Below are 17,580 nucleotides of genomic sequence, written 5' to 3'. Positions count from 1 at the left end.
GTATTGCCTCACTAAAGAGAGGAGGGGAGCCTGAAACTTTTCTCTAGGAAGGAGGTATTGTCCGTGGTTCCCTGGGAGACTTTTAAAAAAACAGTTACAACAAAGCCTTGTCCCATCCACCAAGGCTGTGGAATGAAGATGTATCCTGGCAGATTTACTCCTAGAGGACTCACCTTGCCTTCTAGCTCCAGGGCGGGCAGCTGCGTCCTCACTTGCGTTGGGGCATTTCATCATGAGTTGTAACAAGCATCGCTACCAGAACAGCTATGCCGAGCACTGGCCTCCTCTTTACATAGCACGCAGGTCAGAGAGGCTAAAATGGACCGTTTGTATGGGAGAAAGCTAGTGTGCAAGGGTTGGCTCTGACTTATTCTCTCCTGCTGCATAAACAAGAGCAAATGGGGCAGGACGAGAGGTCCCATGTCTTTGAGCTGCCATGGGTCTTACAAATTTCTCCCTACCAAAAGACCATTCTCAAAATAGTATGACCTACCAAACTGGTGTAAATAGCACCCAATGCACCGGAGTTTCATTAAAACACCACCTATGGTAGTGGAGAAGAAGAAGAAAGGGGAAAGATTCTTTGGGGTTCTGCATGTGGTTTAATTCCTGAAATGCTGAGAAACACAGGTGGGTAGCAAGCCTGCAACAGCGCGCACCCCTGCAGTGGGGAGGGCGCCCGGTGAAAACAACAAAACAGTCCCATCCCACGGCCTCCCAAGAGTGGGTTTACACGAAGCCTTTTGGTTTTATTTTATTTTTTTTAACAAACATACATTGGAAATAGTAAAGGTTTCTAATTGAAAAGAGATCTAATGCATAGTTTCTCTGCAGCACAGAAGACCACCTGTTCCCAAACTTCAAGGTTAGGGCTTTGAAACATTCAGCTGCTAAATTATCTCCAGCTGGCTAGCTAGTTAGACTTATTGGAGCACATTGGTATCAAAGGTGATTATGTTTTGCATTTAGCAAATGAGCACAACTACTTTTTTGATGTATTTTTAATTCAGATGGCTCAAAAGTCTTGTTATTTCAAGGGAGCCTTATGTCATACCACAAACATTGATACCTCCTAGTGGGAATGGTGGCTGTGGGCTCCCTAGTAGAGTTAATGGATGAAGGCTGAGATACTTAGATATTGGGGACATCAGGGTTATGGAGCAAAGCGTTATGAACAATAGCTAGAGAGAGCTCCAAGGCTCCCAAAGCAATTCATAACTATAACACAGATAAAGTTCCAAAGTCATTTCATCACCTATGTGAAAATGCAATACTGAATGTTTTGGCTCTCCGATGCATTTTGTTGTTGTTTTATTTTATTCATTATTATTTTTTTTTTTTGAGACAGAGTCTTCCTCTGTCGCCCAGGCTGGAGTGCGGTGGCGCAATCTCAGCTCACTGCAATCTCTGTCTCCTGGATTTGAGCAATTCTCCAGCCTCGGCCTCCCAAGTAGCTGGGACTACAGGCATGCACTACTGCGTCCGGCTAATTTTGGTGTTTTTAGTAGAAATGGGATTTCACCATGTTGGCCAGGCTGGTCTTGAACTTCTGACCTCAGGTGATCCGCCCACCTCGTCCTCCCAATATGTTGGGATTACAGGCGTGAGCCACCGCGCCTGGCCTGTCATTTTCTTAATCCAGTACTTCAATGTTTTACTGTCCTAGAAATGCCCTGGGTTTTCTCATGCTATTTCATAAGAGAATACGCTACTTTTCATTGATGTCAAGAAGGCAACAGAAATGCTCCTGGGGAAGATTTCCTTACAAATAGGTTTCATCTCATCAGTAACAAAAATTAGAAAAGTCTTTGGTCAGCCCATGGAGATGAGTTACCCTGAACCCACAAAAATGTCTCTTTATAAGAGCAACTTGCATCAGATGCAAAACAGGAATCAATTTCTCTTAGAAAAAGTTGTTAATGTGTTAAGACCGCTCTTTTAGGTTTTATTCAGGCAAATGCTCACTGAACCTAAAATACTTTAGGGAACTCTGATGTGAGCTTCCTTTGAAGGCTGGTTGGTTTTGTCCTTGTTTTTAAAGAGAACTCAACACGGCAACTGTGTGCTTATGATAGTTCTACAAACGTGTTCACTTTTCTTTCCATCTATTTGTATAACATGTACAATCCTTGGGGAAGAGCATGTACAAAAATGTCTTCTAAGAAATCCCTTTACAAGGTAAACAGACTGCTACAGGTTCAACTTATGTTGAAAAGTAAAATTACAGTATCGTGTAGGTATTATTACAATAGATCACTTTGAAGAATGCATCAACTGCCAGATCACATTTTCTAACCTGACAATTAAACTTCTCTTACTGATAGTCACGGTTAGTCCCAGCTTTCAGGAAGCTGTGAAACTGCTGGTGGTCACAGCTACTCAGCTGTGACGCCACGGGGGATTACTGACTTGGTGCTTTTCTAATATAGAAACAAACTCAACATAGAATCAAAGTGCTGTCTTGTGAATCTCTGCTCATTTCCTAGACACCTTCTGTTTCCTGAAGCAGACCCCGCCCCAGTGGCATGGGAAGGTGAGCCAGGTCAGCCGCCCGCTTCTGCTGCTCCCTCATAGGCTCGCTCTTTGGCCCGCCTGGGGGCACAAGCTCCTGCGTGATCTCGACTGGCTTTTCTGTGATTTGCAGAAACCTGAAAACCATCACATCATTTGACTTTGGGATATGATTAAAATTACGCAGGGACAAATGACTGAAAGGACACAGGGCCGGCGTGGGTCAGACCCTCACATCTGGGGCCAGCCTTGGACAAGCCCTTTTTGGAGAATTTGAACTTCAAAAACTTGGTGAACATGAGACTTCATGTCAGTCTAAGGAGACCAGGGATGGCATGTCCACCTAGTTCACAACCATGTCCTTGTACCGGGGGTTCAGTCCGAACCCACTTGTATAACCTGTTACCTGTGTGTTGTATGGAGATTCTATGTATGTACCACATGGCAAACACCTGCAACACAAATTCTGTGTAACACAGAGATGTACGAATATACAAGCATCCATTCTATGCATACGAAATGTAGTGTAAATCATCAAAACACCGTTCAGAGGCACACGGAGAGTCACATAGCATTATGTGGCCCACGACCTTCCCTCTCTGTGAACAACAGGGAGGGTGTCTGGGATTCAGCAGAAGGCTGTGGATGATGTCAGCAGCTTAGTACATCTGAAAGGCTCTGGAGCCCAAAGCGGACAAGGCACGTCGTCTACACTGAAATGGGGTGGTGATTCCTCGGGCCCCCTCTGTAAGAGACGTCCACACTGGGCAGGCTGTTGGTCAAAGTACGGTAGCTCTCCCGAGGCACAGCTCTCGAGGGGCCCCTGTGGAAGCGATGCATGCAATAAATAACACAGCCGCAGAGCAGGGCGCGCAGAGACGATCACTTGCAGAAGATCCCATTCTGAAGCGCTGCGTTCTTGTCCATGATGCAGGATGAGGGGGCTGTGCGGGGCAGGTCTTCCCTGACCTTCGGAGAGTGGGTGCTGTTGTTGCTGCTACTTGATTTACTTCTGCTTGGGTCGAGCGCAGGCTGGATGGGGGAGGCGCGGGCCCCCCGTCCCCTGACCAGGCAGTTGCAGACCAGACGGAAGAAGGCCCTCCGCATCTCCTTGCTGGCCAGCGTGTAGATGACCGGGTTCATGGCCGAGTTGAGCACAGCCAGCACGATGAACCACTGAGCCTTGAAGAGGACGGGGCACGCCTGCACCCTGCAGGCCACATCGATGAGGAAGAGGATGAAGAGTGGAGACCAGCAGGCAATGAACACGCTCACCACAATCACCACGGTCCGCAGCAGTGCCATGGACCGCTCTGAGTTGTTGTGGTTGGCCACCTTACGGCTGCTGGACTTCACCAGGAAGTAGATGCGTGCGTAGAGGATCACGATGGTCACCAGAATGGCCGTGAAGATGCTGATGCAGAAGGCGATGTACTTCTTGGAGTAGAGGGGCAGGATGGTAGAGCAGTCCGGGAGATTGTGCAGGCAGTTCCAGCCCAGAATGGGCAGGGCGCCCAGCGTGAAGGCAATGAGCCAGCACATCCCGATCAAGAGGAAGACGCGGTGCTTCTTGTTGGCGTCGTAAGGCCTCATTTTGATCATCGTCAAGTGCCGCTCGATGGCGATGGCCAGTAAGCTGCAGGTGGACGCCCCGAGGGCCACGAACATACTGCCCTCTCTGAGGAACCAGACCGTGGGAGACAGGCTGAACGTCTTCTTGCCGGACATCAGAATGTTGACCTTGTAGGCGATGCCGGCCAGCAGGTCGCAGAGAGCCAGGTTGCCAATGAAAAAGTACATGCGGTTGTGAAATTTATTGTTTTTCCAGATGGCAATCAAAACCATCAGGTTCTCTAAGACGATGAAGCTGCAGATGACCAAGAAGAGCACGGTGGTGAGCGTGGCGGCCTCGGAGGCCTCCTTCAGCCTGCCCGCCAGCTTCCCCACGTACTGGTAATGCTCCCGCAGGGTCTCATTCCCCCGCGCAGGCTGGAGACGCGGCGGGAGGGCAGTTGCCATCACTCGGCATTCACAGACGGTTAGCTCCAAAATCCACCAGAGGGCGCTCGAGGAACATTCATTTCAGAGGGAAGCAGGGCTGAGGCTCTGGCTTCTTTCAGCAAAGCGTGCAGGCCAGACTCCAGCGAGGGCGTTGAAAACGGGCTCCTGCCAACAGATAAAAAGAGGGAGCGACCCTTGGTAAAACGATCGCCGCCTAAGGGGCCACGGCAACGCTGTTGGAGAAAGGCATGAAAAATGTGGAAGTATGGGGCTGGCTGGCCACATCAGGCTGCACAGAGGGTCTTTAGACACAGGCTAAGTTCCTAAGTGATTGGGGGAGACCATGGGAAGCGATTTGGTGTCTGGAGTTGCCGGGAAGGGAAATTCAGTGCATGAATTATTGAATCCTGTAACAAAGATACACAGACCCAAATACAGTTTCCATCTGGAAATCTCCAGGCACTAGAAAATGCTAACTAGTCCTCATCTAGGGCACGGGAGCTGGTGACCCATTATCCCAGTTACCCAGGGAAAAGCAGGATTTTCTCAGGACCTAAAAGCAGGATGGAATCTGAATGATGCCTGCTCAATTTCCAAGACCTCCCTGGTGAGTTTCACAGTGGTATCGTGGGAAGCTCCCTCCCTTCCCAGATGGTGTCCCCTGGATCCAGGCCCAGAAATCAGGTCTGAATGGGCTGTAGGTTGGCCTGGCAGAGAGCCCTGAGGCCTGACCATGCGGTCATCGAGGGACCAACAGTACAAGTCTGGGCAGTGCCCATGCAGACACCACACTGGTGAGCAGTGGGTCCAGGGCCCAGCGAAGAAGGAATATCAACCTGCAAAAACGGGACCTAAGTCTACAGAGGATAAAGGAAGGACAGGAAAGCAGTGACAATCACACTCACTGAGTCTGCCTTGAAATTCAGAGCCCTGAATATCAGATAGAACTACGTGGGAGCATGTGAAGCAACAGAAGCGGCACATTTGGGAGCACTGCAAGAGAGAGAAAGGGTAAGCAAAGGCCTCGATGAGTTCTGAATACCAAACTCTTCTCCCACCAGACCTCAAACATTTGCACTCAACCACACTGGTAACAGGTAATGTCAATCAGCCTTCTGTGATGTCGATGACGCCACATACCCAACTATCAAGGTAGAAACCGCTTTCAGTGGATTCATTTATTTTATTTTATTTTTTATTTTTATTAAAAAAAATTTTTTTTTGAGACGGAGTCTTGCTCTGTCGCCCAGGCTGGAGTGCAATGGTGCAATCTCGGCTCACTGCAACCTCCCCCTTCCGGGTTCAAGTGATTCTGCTGCCTCAGTCTCCTAAGTAGCTGGGATTACAGGCACCCGCCACCATGCCTGGCTAATTTTTGTATTTTTAGTAGAGACGGGGTTTCACCATGTTGGCCAGGCTGGTCTCAAACTCCTGGCCTCAAGGGATCAGCCTGCCTCAGCCTCCCGAAGTGCTGGGATTAAAGCGTGAGCCACCGCGCCCGGCCATCATCTATTATTTGAGTATTTAAATATCAAATTAAGTTCAAATGAGGCTAATTTAAAAGAGCCCACTGTGTGTATCCAGTGAATTTTTTTCTGTAACTTTTACGTTTGAACCACAGCCCTAAATTTGCTTCAGAAACACATGAACCACTCACCAATACTATGGGCTCTGCATTTTAGGGTGTGATAGACTGAATCTCATCCACCCATGAGTTTATTCCCAGGTACAGATCAGTCCCTTGAAGATCTGGGGCTTGCCTGGTTGGGGCTGAGAAGCAGAGGTGGCTCCAGATGGTGTCTGTATCCTCGTGACCTTCCGGAGTGGCGGATGCTGTCAAAGTCCTCTCTCTACATCAGTTTGGGGGGCCTGGATTTTCTGAGATGGCCCCTTGCTTCTTTGCAAAGATTTTTTCCAGTGTCCTGGAGCTTGGAGGTGTTAGTTGTTCTGGAGACCACAGGGGTAGAGGGCTGGTGGGGGGTGGGATGTCCGAGCTGACGTCTGTGCTCTGCCTGGAACTGCCCGACCCTTCCCAGCTGCTGCCTCCTGAAGTCACAGAGGCCTTGGGTCGAGGTCAGCTGGAATGCCAAGTGCTGGCAGAAAGGCTTATTGTTGGTCAAGGCCCTCTGCTCACTGCAGAAAGAAAAAGCAGCCAAGTTCCAAGTCCAGGCTGATGATGCAGGACGAGAGGGGGTTGCCTGCCCAGATCGCTCCCATCACTCATGAGCCATGACAGGCAGTGCAGGGCCCTGGGCCTGCCTCCCTGAGCCCCGAGCGTGGCTCATCCACGCCAGCGCTACTTGGCTCCCCATTCACCTGAGAAGAGACCATGTCTCACCTGTAGGTTCTCCTGGAGGTGAACAGGACAGTCCAGTGGGCAGCCTTCCCCCCAGCCCCTCCCTCTCTACCCTTTCTGATTTTTATTTAAATATTGCTCATCCTTCAAACCTCAAGTCAAATTCCACTTGCTCTGTAACATTTTCTGGAATCATCCCAGCCCTGGTGACTTTTCTCTGATGCTGCATGCCACTTTTGAAAAAGCACTGCAAACTGCCTCTTTAAATGGGTCAATACCACAGGCAGCAGCATTTTCTGAGCATCGAGCTTCTCCATTCACACAGGGACCTTCCACCCAGGGTAAGTCCACAGTACCCTCCCCAGCGTCCTGTACAATGACAGGTGCTAAAAAGATACTGTCCCTTTAGTTTTTGTTTGTTTGTTGTTTGTTTGTTTTGTTTTGTTTTGGGGATGGAGTCTCATTCTATCACCCAGGCTGGAGTGCGGTGGCGCGATCCCGGCTCACCAAACCCTCCACCTCACCACACCCTCCGCCTCCCAGGTTCAAGCGATTCACCATGTTGGCCAGGCTGGTCTTGAACTCCTGACCTCTAGTGATCTGCCTGCCTTGGCCTCCCAAAGTGCTGGGATTACAGGTGTGAGCCACCGCGCCGGGCCTAGTATTGTTTATGATTTCTTTCTTTCTTTCTTTGTCTGTGAGCAGGGACTGGAGAATCACTATTTCTGATTTTCACTTTGCTGGGTTTCCACCCTGATCAGGGGCCTCTCGGGGACACATGTGCTGTGCCCGGCATGCACCCTGGCATGAAGCCGGGTATGAGGACAACCTGGGCCCTCAGGCTGTCTCCTGCCACCTCCAGTACCATTGCACAGTGCTGAGGGGGGCCACGAGGGCTCTGCCGTTTCCCACATGAACAGTCACTCATGCTCATGGAAAAGGCATGGAGCAAAGGCAGTCTGTGGGCAGTGCCCTATGCCAGCATCCTCCCTCCCATAGCAGCTGGGGCCAGAGCCGTCACCATGCTGCCAAACGGATGACCTGCCCGGCTCACACTGCAACGAGAGGGGCCTTCACCTGGCAGACAGACAGCTGTCCATGACACCACAGTGTCCTGGTTTATCCCACAGCATCGCCGGGATACCCACTCCAGTATGTGGGGCTTCTGAGACAGAAACTGACAAGCTGCAGACAAACCTTGGTTCCAATCAGTGATGCCTGAGGCCCCTTGTCCCCAGCTCAGGTAGGGATTCAAGCACAGCTCCATGTTCCTCATCCTTTTAGGTAACACTGGCATATTGTTCTAATTCAGACTGTTCTTGTACTACCTCAGCTTGCCTCCTGTGCCTCAGTTTCCCCCATGACAACCTGACCCTACCATTTTATACTTGTCCTGTGTCCTCTGAACCTTCTCCACACCTTTGCTTTTGCCATGCATCCCCCATGACAACCTGACCCTGCCATTTTTACTTGTCCTGTCTCCTCTGAACCTTCTCCACACCTTTGCTTCTGCCATGCATCCAACAGCCAGATCTGGACTTGCTCCCAGGAGTGGAGAGAAGAGGCTGAGCAGACCCACCGCTCCACAGGCTCATACAAAATTGAGCAGAGCAGAAAACAAGCAAACAATTAAAGATAATAACCAGCAATAAAATAACCCCAATAAACATAGTATAAGATTTGCCAGAGACCCATCAAAACTATGAATCTTGAGGGCAAACATATTTTCCCATTAATGTTCGATTTATCATTTCCCTTATAATTAAATATTCATCCCTCAAGAAGCATATTTGTCCAGAACATCTTTTGTTAAATATGATTCTCCGCATTTTGCCTAAGTGGAAGATATCTGGCGTCTTTAGAATCTAAAAGCTCATTTTCTCTGGATTATCAACATTTACAAAGCGGGCCTCATCCCAAGAGTTAAGTGCTGGGCTAAAGGCCAGATTGATTTTGGATGTATCTACACATTATTGTGCACGGTTAAAAGCATCTCATGGACAAGAGTTCCCCTCCGCTCCTGAGGGGTACCAGCCACAGACCTCAAGTTTGCTGGAAGAAAGCTCGAAGCCCACCCAGGCCTGAGGCTCCTGGAGTCAGCGAGCCCTACTCAGGGCAAGAGGGGAGACAGCCACTCTGGAGGATTGGTACTAACACTGCCAGGGACTGCAGGAGTGCTGGGCACTGCGGGCACCGGCAGGCCTGGGACGCTGCCTGCCCCACCACACAGAGATCAGTGAGACCAGTACCCAGGCCAGCAAGAGGATGGGCTGGACCCTGCAGCCTTCCTTGTGCCCCTCCTAGTCACCACCTGTCCCCAAGCATCACCACTACCTGGGCTAGGACTCTCCCCTAGGTGAGTTTAGCCTGCTTCTGACCTTCACATGAATGAAACCCTGCAGGATACAATTGTGTCCATTGCTTTCCTCTCCCCACGATGCTTGTACGAGTCCTGCACATAGATGCACCTGCATGCTGAATATTCCTTCTTGCTCTCACGGTGTGGGCAGATACACTACCCTCTATTCATTCTTGTTTATGGACATGGGGTAATTTCTTCCGTGGCCCATGTGTTGATTATCATCAGGTGGCACTGCTGGGATTGATTGAGGATGTTCTCTTGGCGAACACATGTCCATGTTTCTGCAGGGCCAATGTTGATTTGTGAGCGGTGTGTTGGTGTCTGGGATGGGCTTTAACCATGACTTGGAGGCACTGGGCTTCCCAGACCCCAGCCAGCTCATCTTGCAAAACTGGTGTGGGGAGGAGGGGTGGCCCCCAACAGAGGGCAAGACTGATGCAGTATTAGTGTTCACTCTTTGCTGTATTCCCAAAGCAAGTGTCCAGAGCTGGCAGTGACGTTGTAAATTTGATGACGGCTTAAATTCCACCTGAACACTTAGAAATAAAGCCAGATGCTGAGACGTGTGGCTCTTTGCAGACTAGTTTTGTATATATTCAGAAAGCTGGGCACGTTACGGAAGACACAGGAGTACGGACAGCTGCAGAGCAGCGACGCTCCTCCTCATTAGCGGTGGTCTCTAACCGATACAGACACTGACGCTGGGCTGCTCCCACTGCCCACCTCCATGGCACACCCTTGCCTAGACGTTCCACTCTTTTCCAAGTGCTGCACTAACACATCTCCCTGACCGACTGGACAGACCCTGCCCACCACCCAGCTCTTCAAGATACTTAAGTATTTGATTGTCTGCATCTTCAGTCTTTCCACAGCTTCCCTCAGTTCTACTCAATAAACAGCTCATTAGCTAAGAGTTTTCATGTCATCCTCACTAAGCTGGGATCATCCAGCCTACCTCAAAGCATTTTAATACCAACACTTTTTTTTTTTTTGTAGAGAAGGAATAAGACACCTTCAGAAGATGAGTCTGCAGTGAATGACCCCAAATTAGACCCTACCAAGGTCAGAGGTGCCTACCTTCCCCCCATTTTCAAGGAGAAGCATCGCTAGGGGGAGGGTGAGCCAGAGAGAGGAGGCCGGATGGATTCCAGATGTGCTTTCTATACTAGCGATTCGCTTTCTCTACCCATGTCAAGTTGAAAAATAAGCAAACTATAAAAGGAAGAAAAAGAGAAAAAATAAAGAAAATATTTCCACAGTCTGATCTCCTTCCCAACACCCCCCTTTCTCTCTCTGCATAAAAGAAAAGCACAATAAGACAGTAAGATATTTCTCTCGGTCAGATGCAGGATGCTATATTTTTAATAGACATGTACTCCCAGGGAAATTAACTAGCTCATCCTCCAAACTGAATTAAAACACCAAACATATGCCAATAAACAAAATTTCTTGGAAAGCAAGATTTTTTTTAAAATTTCATTTAAAATAACTTAAAAAGGAAATGAGTTGGCCGTTTCACAGCTCCAGCAAAATTTCTTTGCTAATGAGTATTTTCCCTTGCTCTGGATTTCTTGGGTGACCTCACTCTGCTTTTGGAGATAGTCCATTGCAAAATGCATGCTTCACACACCCAGCTGCACACGCTTGGCCCATGAATGCAGCTCCCCTGAGAAATAACAACTCTTACAGACAAATCAGGTGAGGGCTTCGTGTCTTTTCTCCCTTCTCTTCTTCAAAGCGTGCAAGTCAGTGCACTTCCCTGGTTAGACTTACCGCTTCCTGGTGGCTTTTCCCCAAGTCCTTCTCCATCACAAACAAGGCTGGCACATTATGAGCTATCTGGGCATAGTCCAGAGAACCCCAGATATGGAGGCGGTGCCCCAGGAAACTCAGGCCCCGACCCTGAGCTTCTGCCTCCGTGAACACTGTCCTAAGCTTCCAGACTTGTGTGTGGGAAGGCAAGTGCATCTGATCCAGGAGGTGGCTGACCCCTTTGCCTGTCCATGAGTGTTTTTAAACCTTCTCCCTTCTGCTGCTTCTTCATGACGGCATAGGATAAATGACTCTCAAGATTTCCACAGGGATGAATCCACAGGGATGTGGAAATAGGCTCTGTGAGAGGGCTGAAGGTACATTCAAATAAGAGCCATCCTGCCCACGAAGTCAACCTGAGATCCTTCCTATCCCTTCCCAAAGGGGCAGTCTCACCTGGTAACTCGGCATGTGTGCCACCTTGCACCATGGACATAGCACACATGGCCCCACAGCAGCATCTGCCTTCTGAATGTACACAAGAGAATACCAACGCTGTGGGAGGCGGGGGGCTCACTTGTCCTTAGTCACAGAGCTTAGAAGAGGCTGGGCTGGGCTGGTGTCCGTGCCATCTGATTCCAGGATGTCACATTAGGGATGAGCTCTTTGGGAGGCTGCCACCTTGCCACTGGTTCTTTGCCTAGGTGGTGACAAGAGATTCTCTGGCAAGTTTTAGAGACAAACTGCCTTGTGCTTCCATGCCAGCAGAATGTTAGAATGTCATTCTAGGGGCACTGAAATATCTGGAAAATTTTGAAGCCAGGAAAATGGAGCGGCATCTGCAGGCCAAAGAGCACCACCCATTGCTTGAGGAGCGGGTCCTCGCCTCGCTGTGGGAGCTGACCCCAGCCCAGCCTGTGGCGCAGTGAAGAACCACTCACTGCGCACCAATTTGCACTGGACAATCTCATCACTGATTTGACCCAACTGGCCTATCGTCTGTTAGAGACACAGCTTCAATTCCTCAAAAATAGGATTCAAAAAAGGGAAGGAGACTTTATGCCCAGTAGCTATAACAGTAACATCAACTGAAACGTGTTATTAACTGAAACCAGATACGATTCCACTCAGTCTATTCTTTTTCTTTTTTCTCAAACATTATATTATCTCCAAAAGCTTAAGGAAAATCTTAAGGCAATTAATTTGGCAGAAAACATATGGCAGAGGAATCATAGGAAATGGCTCTGAAACTGATAAGAAAGGAATTAGGAAGCCAAATATGAAGGAACGGAACAGCTCATAGAACCCACAGCACCCTGTTCCAGCTGAGGTAAACGGACTGCACAAGGCTGGCGGCCTGGCCCTGGTAACACTGGGGAAACCGTACAAAATCCTGGCAGTTAAAGGGTTCTACAACAGGGCAACCTCAGATTTTTCAAAACTGTGGCATGCTCAAATTCTTTTTTCGGTAATAAAAATATATCCACAGTATATAATAAAAATATACAGACAGTACAAGTATTGAGGAAGATGAAAGAGATAGCATGAAATCAAGTTAGTGTCATTATTTCCAGAAAGAGGAAAACCAATCCCTGAATTCTGAGAAATAAGATCCTTAGGCCACTATGTAAAGTTTCTTCTACAGGACCCTGGAGTCTCTACCCTTTGCATATGGTAGAAAATCAGAGACTCATGCATTTGAATAAAAATCACAATGATAAAGAGGAAAACGGCATTTTCAAAGATGAAAACTGGTTGAGAAATCATTCTCTCTAAATCTTAGAGGGAGGCTCTAAGAGCTAGCTTCAGTTTGTATCTCAGGTATCAGGAGATGGGTGTGACTTCAGAGGCCCAAAGTGAGTATTTACTGGTTTGCTAATGAAAAAAGCCTGATGTGTGGTTCTTCTTCTATGGCAACAAAGTTATTCAACCTAGCATTGAGGTCTGCATCCATGAAATAATACTTTACAGATATGAGCACTTCTACAAGTCCTCAAGCGCGCGCACACACACACGCCCCGCACCATCACCATCTCCTCAACCAACACCAGCCCTGGGCATGGCCAGCTATCCTTGTTAGTCATATTCTGCAGAACATAATCCTTCCCTTATACTTTCTAGGAATTATATTTTTCTTAACCATGCCTGCAAAATTTTCGTCTATGAATAAACAATATTGAAAAGATAAATTATGAGTATGTGGTCATATACAAAGTCTGTGACTTCTAAAGTCCAGATTTTAGAATGACACCTAATTCTGGAGATCTCAGAGGTCCAGGTAGGAGTGGGTACCATGTACAGGGCGGGCCTCCATTTAAAAATAACCTTCTGAAGAGCTCTCTGTTTTTGTAGCGCCCCTTTCCTTATTTTAAGGGTCAAAATGAGGTGTGTTCCCTTAAAAAATCCAACAAGAAGTTCCTTTCTTATATCTAAATATAAAAACACCACAAAGAAATGTGCCAGTGGGAGTGTCCAAAGCCAGAAAGTCAGAGAGAGAGAGAGAGAGAGAGAGAGAGAGAGAGAGAGAGAGAGAGAGAGAGAGAGAAAGACTGACTATTGGGAGACTCAAAAAGCCCAAAGCCCCTTCTCTAGCTGTTATCTCAGTTATGAACACAATGTACTGATTTTCCGTGGGAACCTCATTATTGCATTGTGGGGACTTCGTCTTCCAGCACCGATTCTGACGGACCTAATTGCTTTGTTTGAGAAATGTTAGGAAAAAACTAATTTTCCGGCGAATATTGTTTAAAAGAATGATTTTCGCAGGCTAACGACCACAACCCTCTCCCACGTCCAGCGTCCCCAGGCCCTGGCACTGCGGGCGCCTAAGTTTTTAATTGTCCAAGGAAAACGACTGATGGAACTTCTCCACAAACAGCCTCTCCACTTCCATCCAGGTATACAGCTTCCAGCCCGTTGTAAACGCTCCGGGTGCGGTGGAAAGGCCTCCTCCGCGTCCCTGCAGCGGCTCTGGGGGAGGGGTGCTGATGTGGAGCGCTCGGGCCGCCGCGGCGCGCCCAGGTTCCCGTCGCGCCTGGGATCGGTGGGGATTTTGTCGGAAAGGTGGGTCCTTAGGCCCCCAGCCCCCCACCCGGGTTCTGCGTCCGCCCGGGCCCGCCGCTCACCTCGGTCGGCTGAGGGCGCTGGGGCCACCGGCATCCTGGCGGGTGGCGCGCGGCGGTGCCGGGGCGCCCGCTCCTGCGCTCCAATGCCAGCTGGGCTGGGAAGCCCGGCAGTCTCGGGGCTCGCGACGTCGTTCCCGGGCCTGGGGTCCTGCTCGGTCGCGTCCTGCCGCCGCCTTCGGGTCCCTGAGTCCTTGTTCCCTGTCCCCGGAACCGGCTTTCTCGGCCTCTGCCCGAGCTAGTCAGAGACCAAACTTTTCCAGCTGCCCGCCGGGGCGGGACCCACGCTCCGCCCCTCCCCTCGCCGCCCCCAACTCCCGCCCCTCGCCCCCGCCCCCCGCCCCCGAACCCGGCACTCCTCCAGCTCCCCACCTCCGGCTCAAGCCGCCTGGTCTGCGGGCGCCCAGCCCGCCCCTAGCCTGGACCCCTTCTCCCCGACCCCGCCAATCCCCTAGGCTCCTGGTCGCCCTTCGGCCCCTGTCCCCAGGCCGGCCTCTAGACCCTGCCCTCATCGGGCGAGCCCCAGGTGCCGACCCTGGGCGCCCAGCGACCCGGCGGGAACAGGCTCGGAACCGGGTCGGAGGTCTGGGCTTGGGCGGGCGCCTGCTGCGCTGACAGCGAGAGTTTGTTTGGGCCGATTCTTGATAGAATTAGTACTATCATTATCGTTGGTCCCGATCCTGACCATTTCCTTTTGTAACTGGCCAACCACCGGCTTGGGCTTGTAGGTGGGCGGCTGGCGCCGGACAGCGTTTTTGTTTGGGCTTCCTCCTTCTCCGCACTGGTCTCCTCCGGCGCCTGCCTGGTCCCTCTCCGCGCTCTACCCCCAGGCACGCAGAGACCTGGGCTCCAGGCGGGGGCGGCACTCTCCGCTAGCCCCGCTGGTGCACCAGCGCCCACTCCGGCACAGAGCAGCGCCCCTCCTAGACCGGCAGCCGGCGGATCTCAGCCCCCACGCGACCCCCTCCTCACACGGATTTGCCCCTTTTGTGTGGCAATAATAATAATAATAATAATAATACATCCATATGAAGGCTTCAAAGAGAAGAATTCCCAGAGAAGGAACTGCCACATTTTCAATCAATGGCAAAGGCCATGATTGAGCGAATACAGAAACAACCTTAGAAGCTTGGGGAGAAAGGAAAAAAATAAAGAAAAAGGAGGAAGAGGAAAAGGAGAGAGGAGAGAAGCGGGAGGAAAAAGACGAAAAAGGAAGGAGAGGCCTGTCGTCCGACTGCACATTCCTGGGCCGGCAGGATTGGGGCCGCAGGGGCCGCTGCAGAGAGTTGAGGATTCTTTGTGCAAAGGCCGCTGGTTACTTTCTGTCTTTTGCCCTCTTGCCTCCAGAGGCTGAGCCCAGCGCATCCTTCCCTTGGAGCAGGGTGCATATGCTTATTTGGGGTGCAGTTTGAGCGGTGAAGGGCACTAAGAGTGGAAGTCGGGGGCACTCCTGTTCCCTGCAGAGAAACGCAAGCCCTCAGCAACTGAGCTGAAGCAGGCAAGTGACTCTGCCTGCTGAGGCTGCCGGCCCTAGAGGCTCTGGCCCTCAGGAGCTGGGGGACTTCCCAGCGTTTCGCCTATGCCTGTGTTACTCTGGAGTCTCCTGGCACTGCAGCCTTCCAACTTGTTCGGAGTGTCTGGTGTACGGCTCTGAGAAGCCACTTCTGTCCCAAGTTTCATGTGGGCCTGAATGTGCTTCCCTTTGTTGGACTCCTACAGCATCAAGTCAAGAAAAGAAGGGAACATGGTCCTTTGGCGTTGGTCCCAGCCGGGATAACAATGCAGCATACTGTGACCACTGTGTCTACACTTACCAAAACGGTCAATAGGTTCATGAACACATCTGTTCAATTAGTTGCTTCCCATGATGAAAACGTTACTGCTAGGGTACTGGCTGAGGGTTGTTTTAACCGGCACCCAAGTCTCCATTCCTAGAGCAAGTCAGTTACCCTGATATAATAGAGCAACCTTGAGGTGTGGTGAGGCCTCCAAAACTAATCTCCGGAATTGGAGCCCAGAAGCCCTGAGGAGTGATGTGGCTCTCATGCTTTATGGCGGGTTTCCCTAAGAGAGACCCGGGATCTGACCCATGGCATCACTGAAATTCCTCTTTCAGTGAGGCTCCATTTCCCTAAAGATCCCTGTCCTCAATGGGTCTCCCCACACACGGGCCTCTCACTCACCCACTGCCCCACCTCCATCTGCTGTCCTCTTCCTGGGCCTTAAAGCTCAGGCACTAGACTCTGACAAGGAGTCCTCCATGCCCCCGTAGAAACCATCTTCTCTCACCACTCCTCTCGAGAGAAACAGCCCTCCCTACGGTTCTGTTGAATAAGTCTCCCCCTCTGCATCCTGGTTCACAAGTGAAAGCAATTTAACAGAAGAATGCCAGCTGATAAACGTAGAAATGGGAGAATGAGGAAATCCCCATTCTGTAACCCTTAATGAAATAATTAAGTCAGGCAGTGTGCACTAGTGGGTGTCAAACCCTTAGGTGAAAGTGTGCAGGTGAACTGGTGCTAATTGGAAAAAAAAAAAAAAAAAAAGGTTTTCCATTTTCCATTTTTTTATGGAGACACCTGGCTGTATCTTAAAGGAAGATCAAACTCACTGTCACTAATACTGGCTCAACCTGGCATTATGTGATGCAAAAGAAACACACAACATCACTGTTGCTGTGTGCTTGCCAAAGATGCTTCAATTGAATCAATTGCAAAGCCTCTAGACTTTACTGCAAGTTTACAGGAAATGGAAGAGCTTGAGCAATGAGTTAAATGACACCATGGGAAACAACCGGACTGCCAGAGTGTGGGCGTTCTGCAGTCAGTGGCCTGATCTCTTCCAAAACAATCAATGTCAAGAAAAAGAGTGAGGGATTCTTCTGGTATAAGAGCAGCTGAAAAGAAGAAGTATAACAATAAGTACAAATGTGGATTGACTCCCAGCCGGACAAATCAGTGCGCGCGCGCGCGCGCACACACACACACACACACACACACACACACACACACAAACATTTTGCAGGAAATTACAAATTGGAGGGGATATTGAATGATATTATAGAATTATTGTTAATGTTTTTAAGTGTGATAATAGTATAATGTTTAGGAGAATGGCTTTAATTTTAGGAGGTGCTGTTGAAGTATTAAAGAGTAAAATGTCTTCATGTCTAAAATTTAAATTGTTCAGCACAGTACGTGCACATAAGCTGATATGACAAAAGGTTGGTGATTATTGGTTCTAGCTGGTGGATACAGGAAAGGGGTTGTACAATCTGTTCTCTTTCTTTGTATCTTGGAAAAAAGTTGGAGAAAAATAAAATGGCAGGTACTAAACAACTAAAAAATTTCTCTACCTTTGCGCTCAGACTTTAAATCAAATCTAGGCTTATGGGAATAAAATTAAAAGATACTATAAGTTATATCTGTATACTTTTGAAAATCATGTGGCTGCAAACTTAAATATGATTTGAATAAAGGTATTACATATCATAATTATGTAATATAACCTTACATGCTTTTTAATTAAAAAAATGA

At 49.3% G+C, this 17,580-nt stretch overlaps 3 protein-coding genes and 1 pseudogene across 5 annotated transcripts in view; all 4 read right to left on the bottom strand.

The window, feature by feature from the left end:
• CKS2 (CDC28 protein kinase regulatory subunit 2) overlaps nt 1-17,580 on the bottom strand; it is a 974,690-nt gene that overhangs the window by 313,114 nt on the left and 643,996 nt on the right. The gene's annotated exons all lie outside the window — the stretch shown is intronic.
• On the bottom strand, nt 725-6,861 carry S1PR3 (sphingosine-1-phosphate receptor 3). Of its 2 annotated transcripts, none has more exons than XM_050761275.1 (2): nt 5,418-6,861; nt 725-4,677 (listed from the first exon to the last, which is right to left on the bottom strand). In XM_050761275.1, exon 2 carries the CDS (start codon nt 4,528-4,530, stop codon nt 3,394-3,396), a length of 1,137 nt encoding a protein of 378 aa, XP_050617232.1. In that variant the 5' UTR covers nt 4,531-4,677; nt 5,418-6,861; the 3' UTR covers nt 725-3,393. The 2 variants fall into 2 exon arrangements, with proteins under 2 accessions (XP_050617232.1, XP_050617233.1); XM_050761276.1 differs by having other exon boundaries at nt 725-5,505; nt 6,170-6,861.
• On the bottom strand, nt 6,952-10,039 carry LOC126937667 (uncharacterized; annotated as a pseudogene). Its single transcript, XR_007719807.1, has one exon. The product of XR_007719807.1 is annotated as an uncharacterized LOC126937667 (transcript).
• Nucleotides 10,041-15,724, bottom strand: LOC126937333 (uncharacterized protein C9orf47-like). The gene is given in 6 exon segments (XM_050760713.1): nt 10,041-13,827; nt 13,829-13,866; nt 13,869-13,892; nt 14,048-14,273; nt 14,546-14,967; nt 15,637-15,724. Coding segments are annotated over 6 exon segments (870 nt in total). The 3' UTR covers nt 10,041-13,755.

The sequence above is a fragment of the Macaca thibetana genome, chromosome 15, assembly GCF_024542745.1.
Source record: "Macaca thibetana thibetana isolate TM-01 chromosome 15, ASM2454274v1, whole genome shotgun sequence".
Lineage (NCBI taxonomy): Eukaryota > Metazoa > Chordata > Mammalia > Primates > Cercopithecidae > Macaca > Macaca thibetana.
This window is presented reverse-complemented; position numbering and strand designations above follow the sequence as displayed.

What these genes read in the sequence shown, in the direction of transcription:
- S1PR3 (XM_050761275.1), bottom strand. Translation starts at nt 4,530, where the DNA reads ATGGCAACTGCCCTCCCGCCGCGTCTCCAGCCTGCGCGGGGGAATGAG.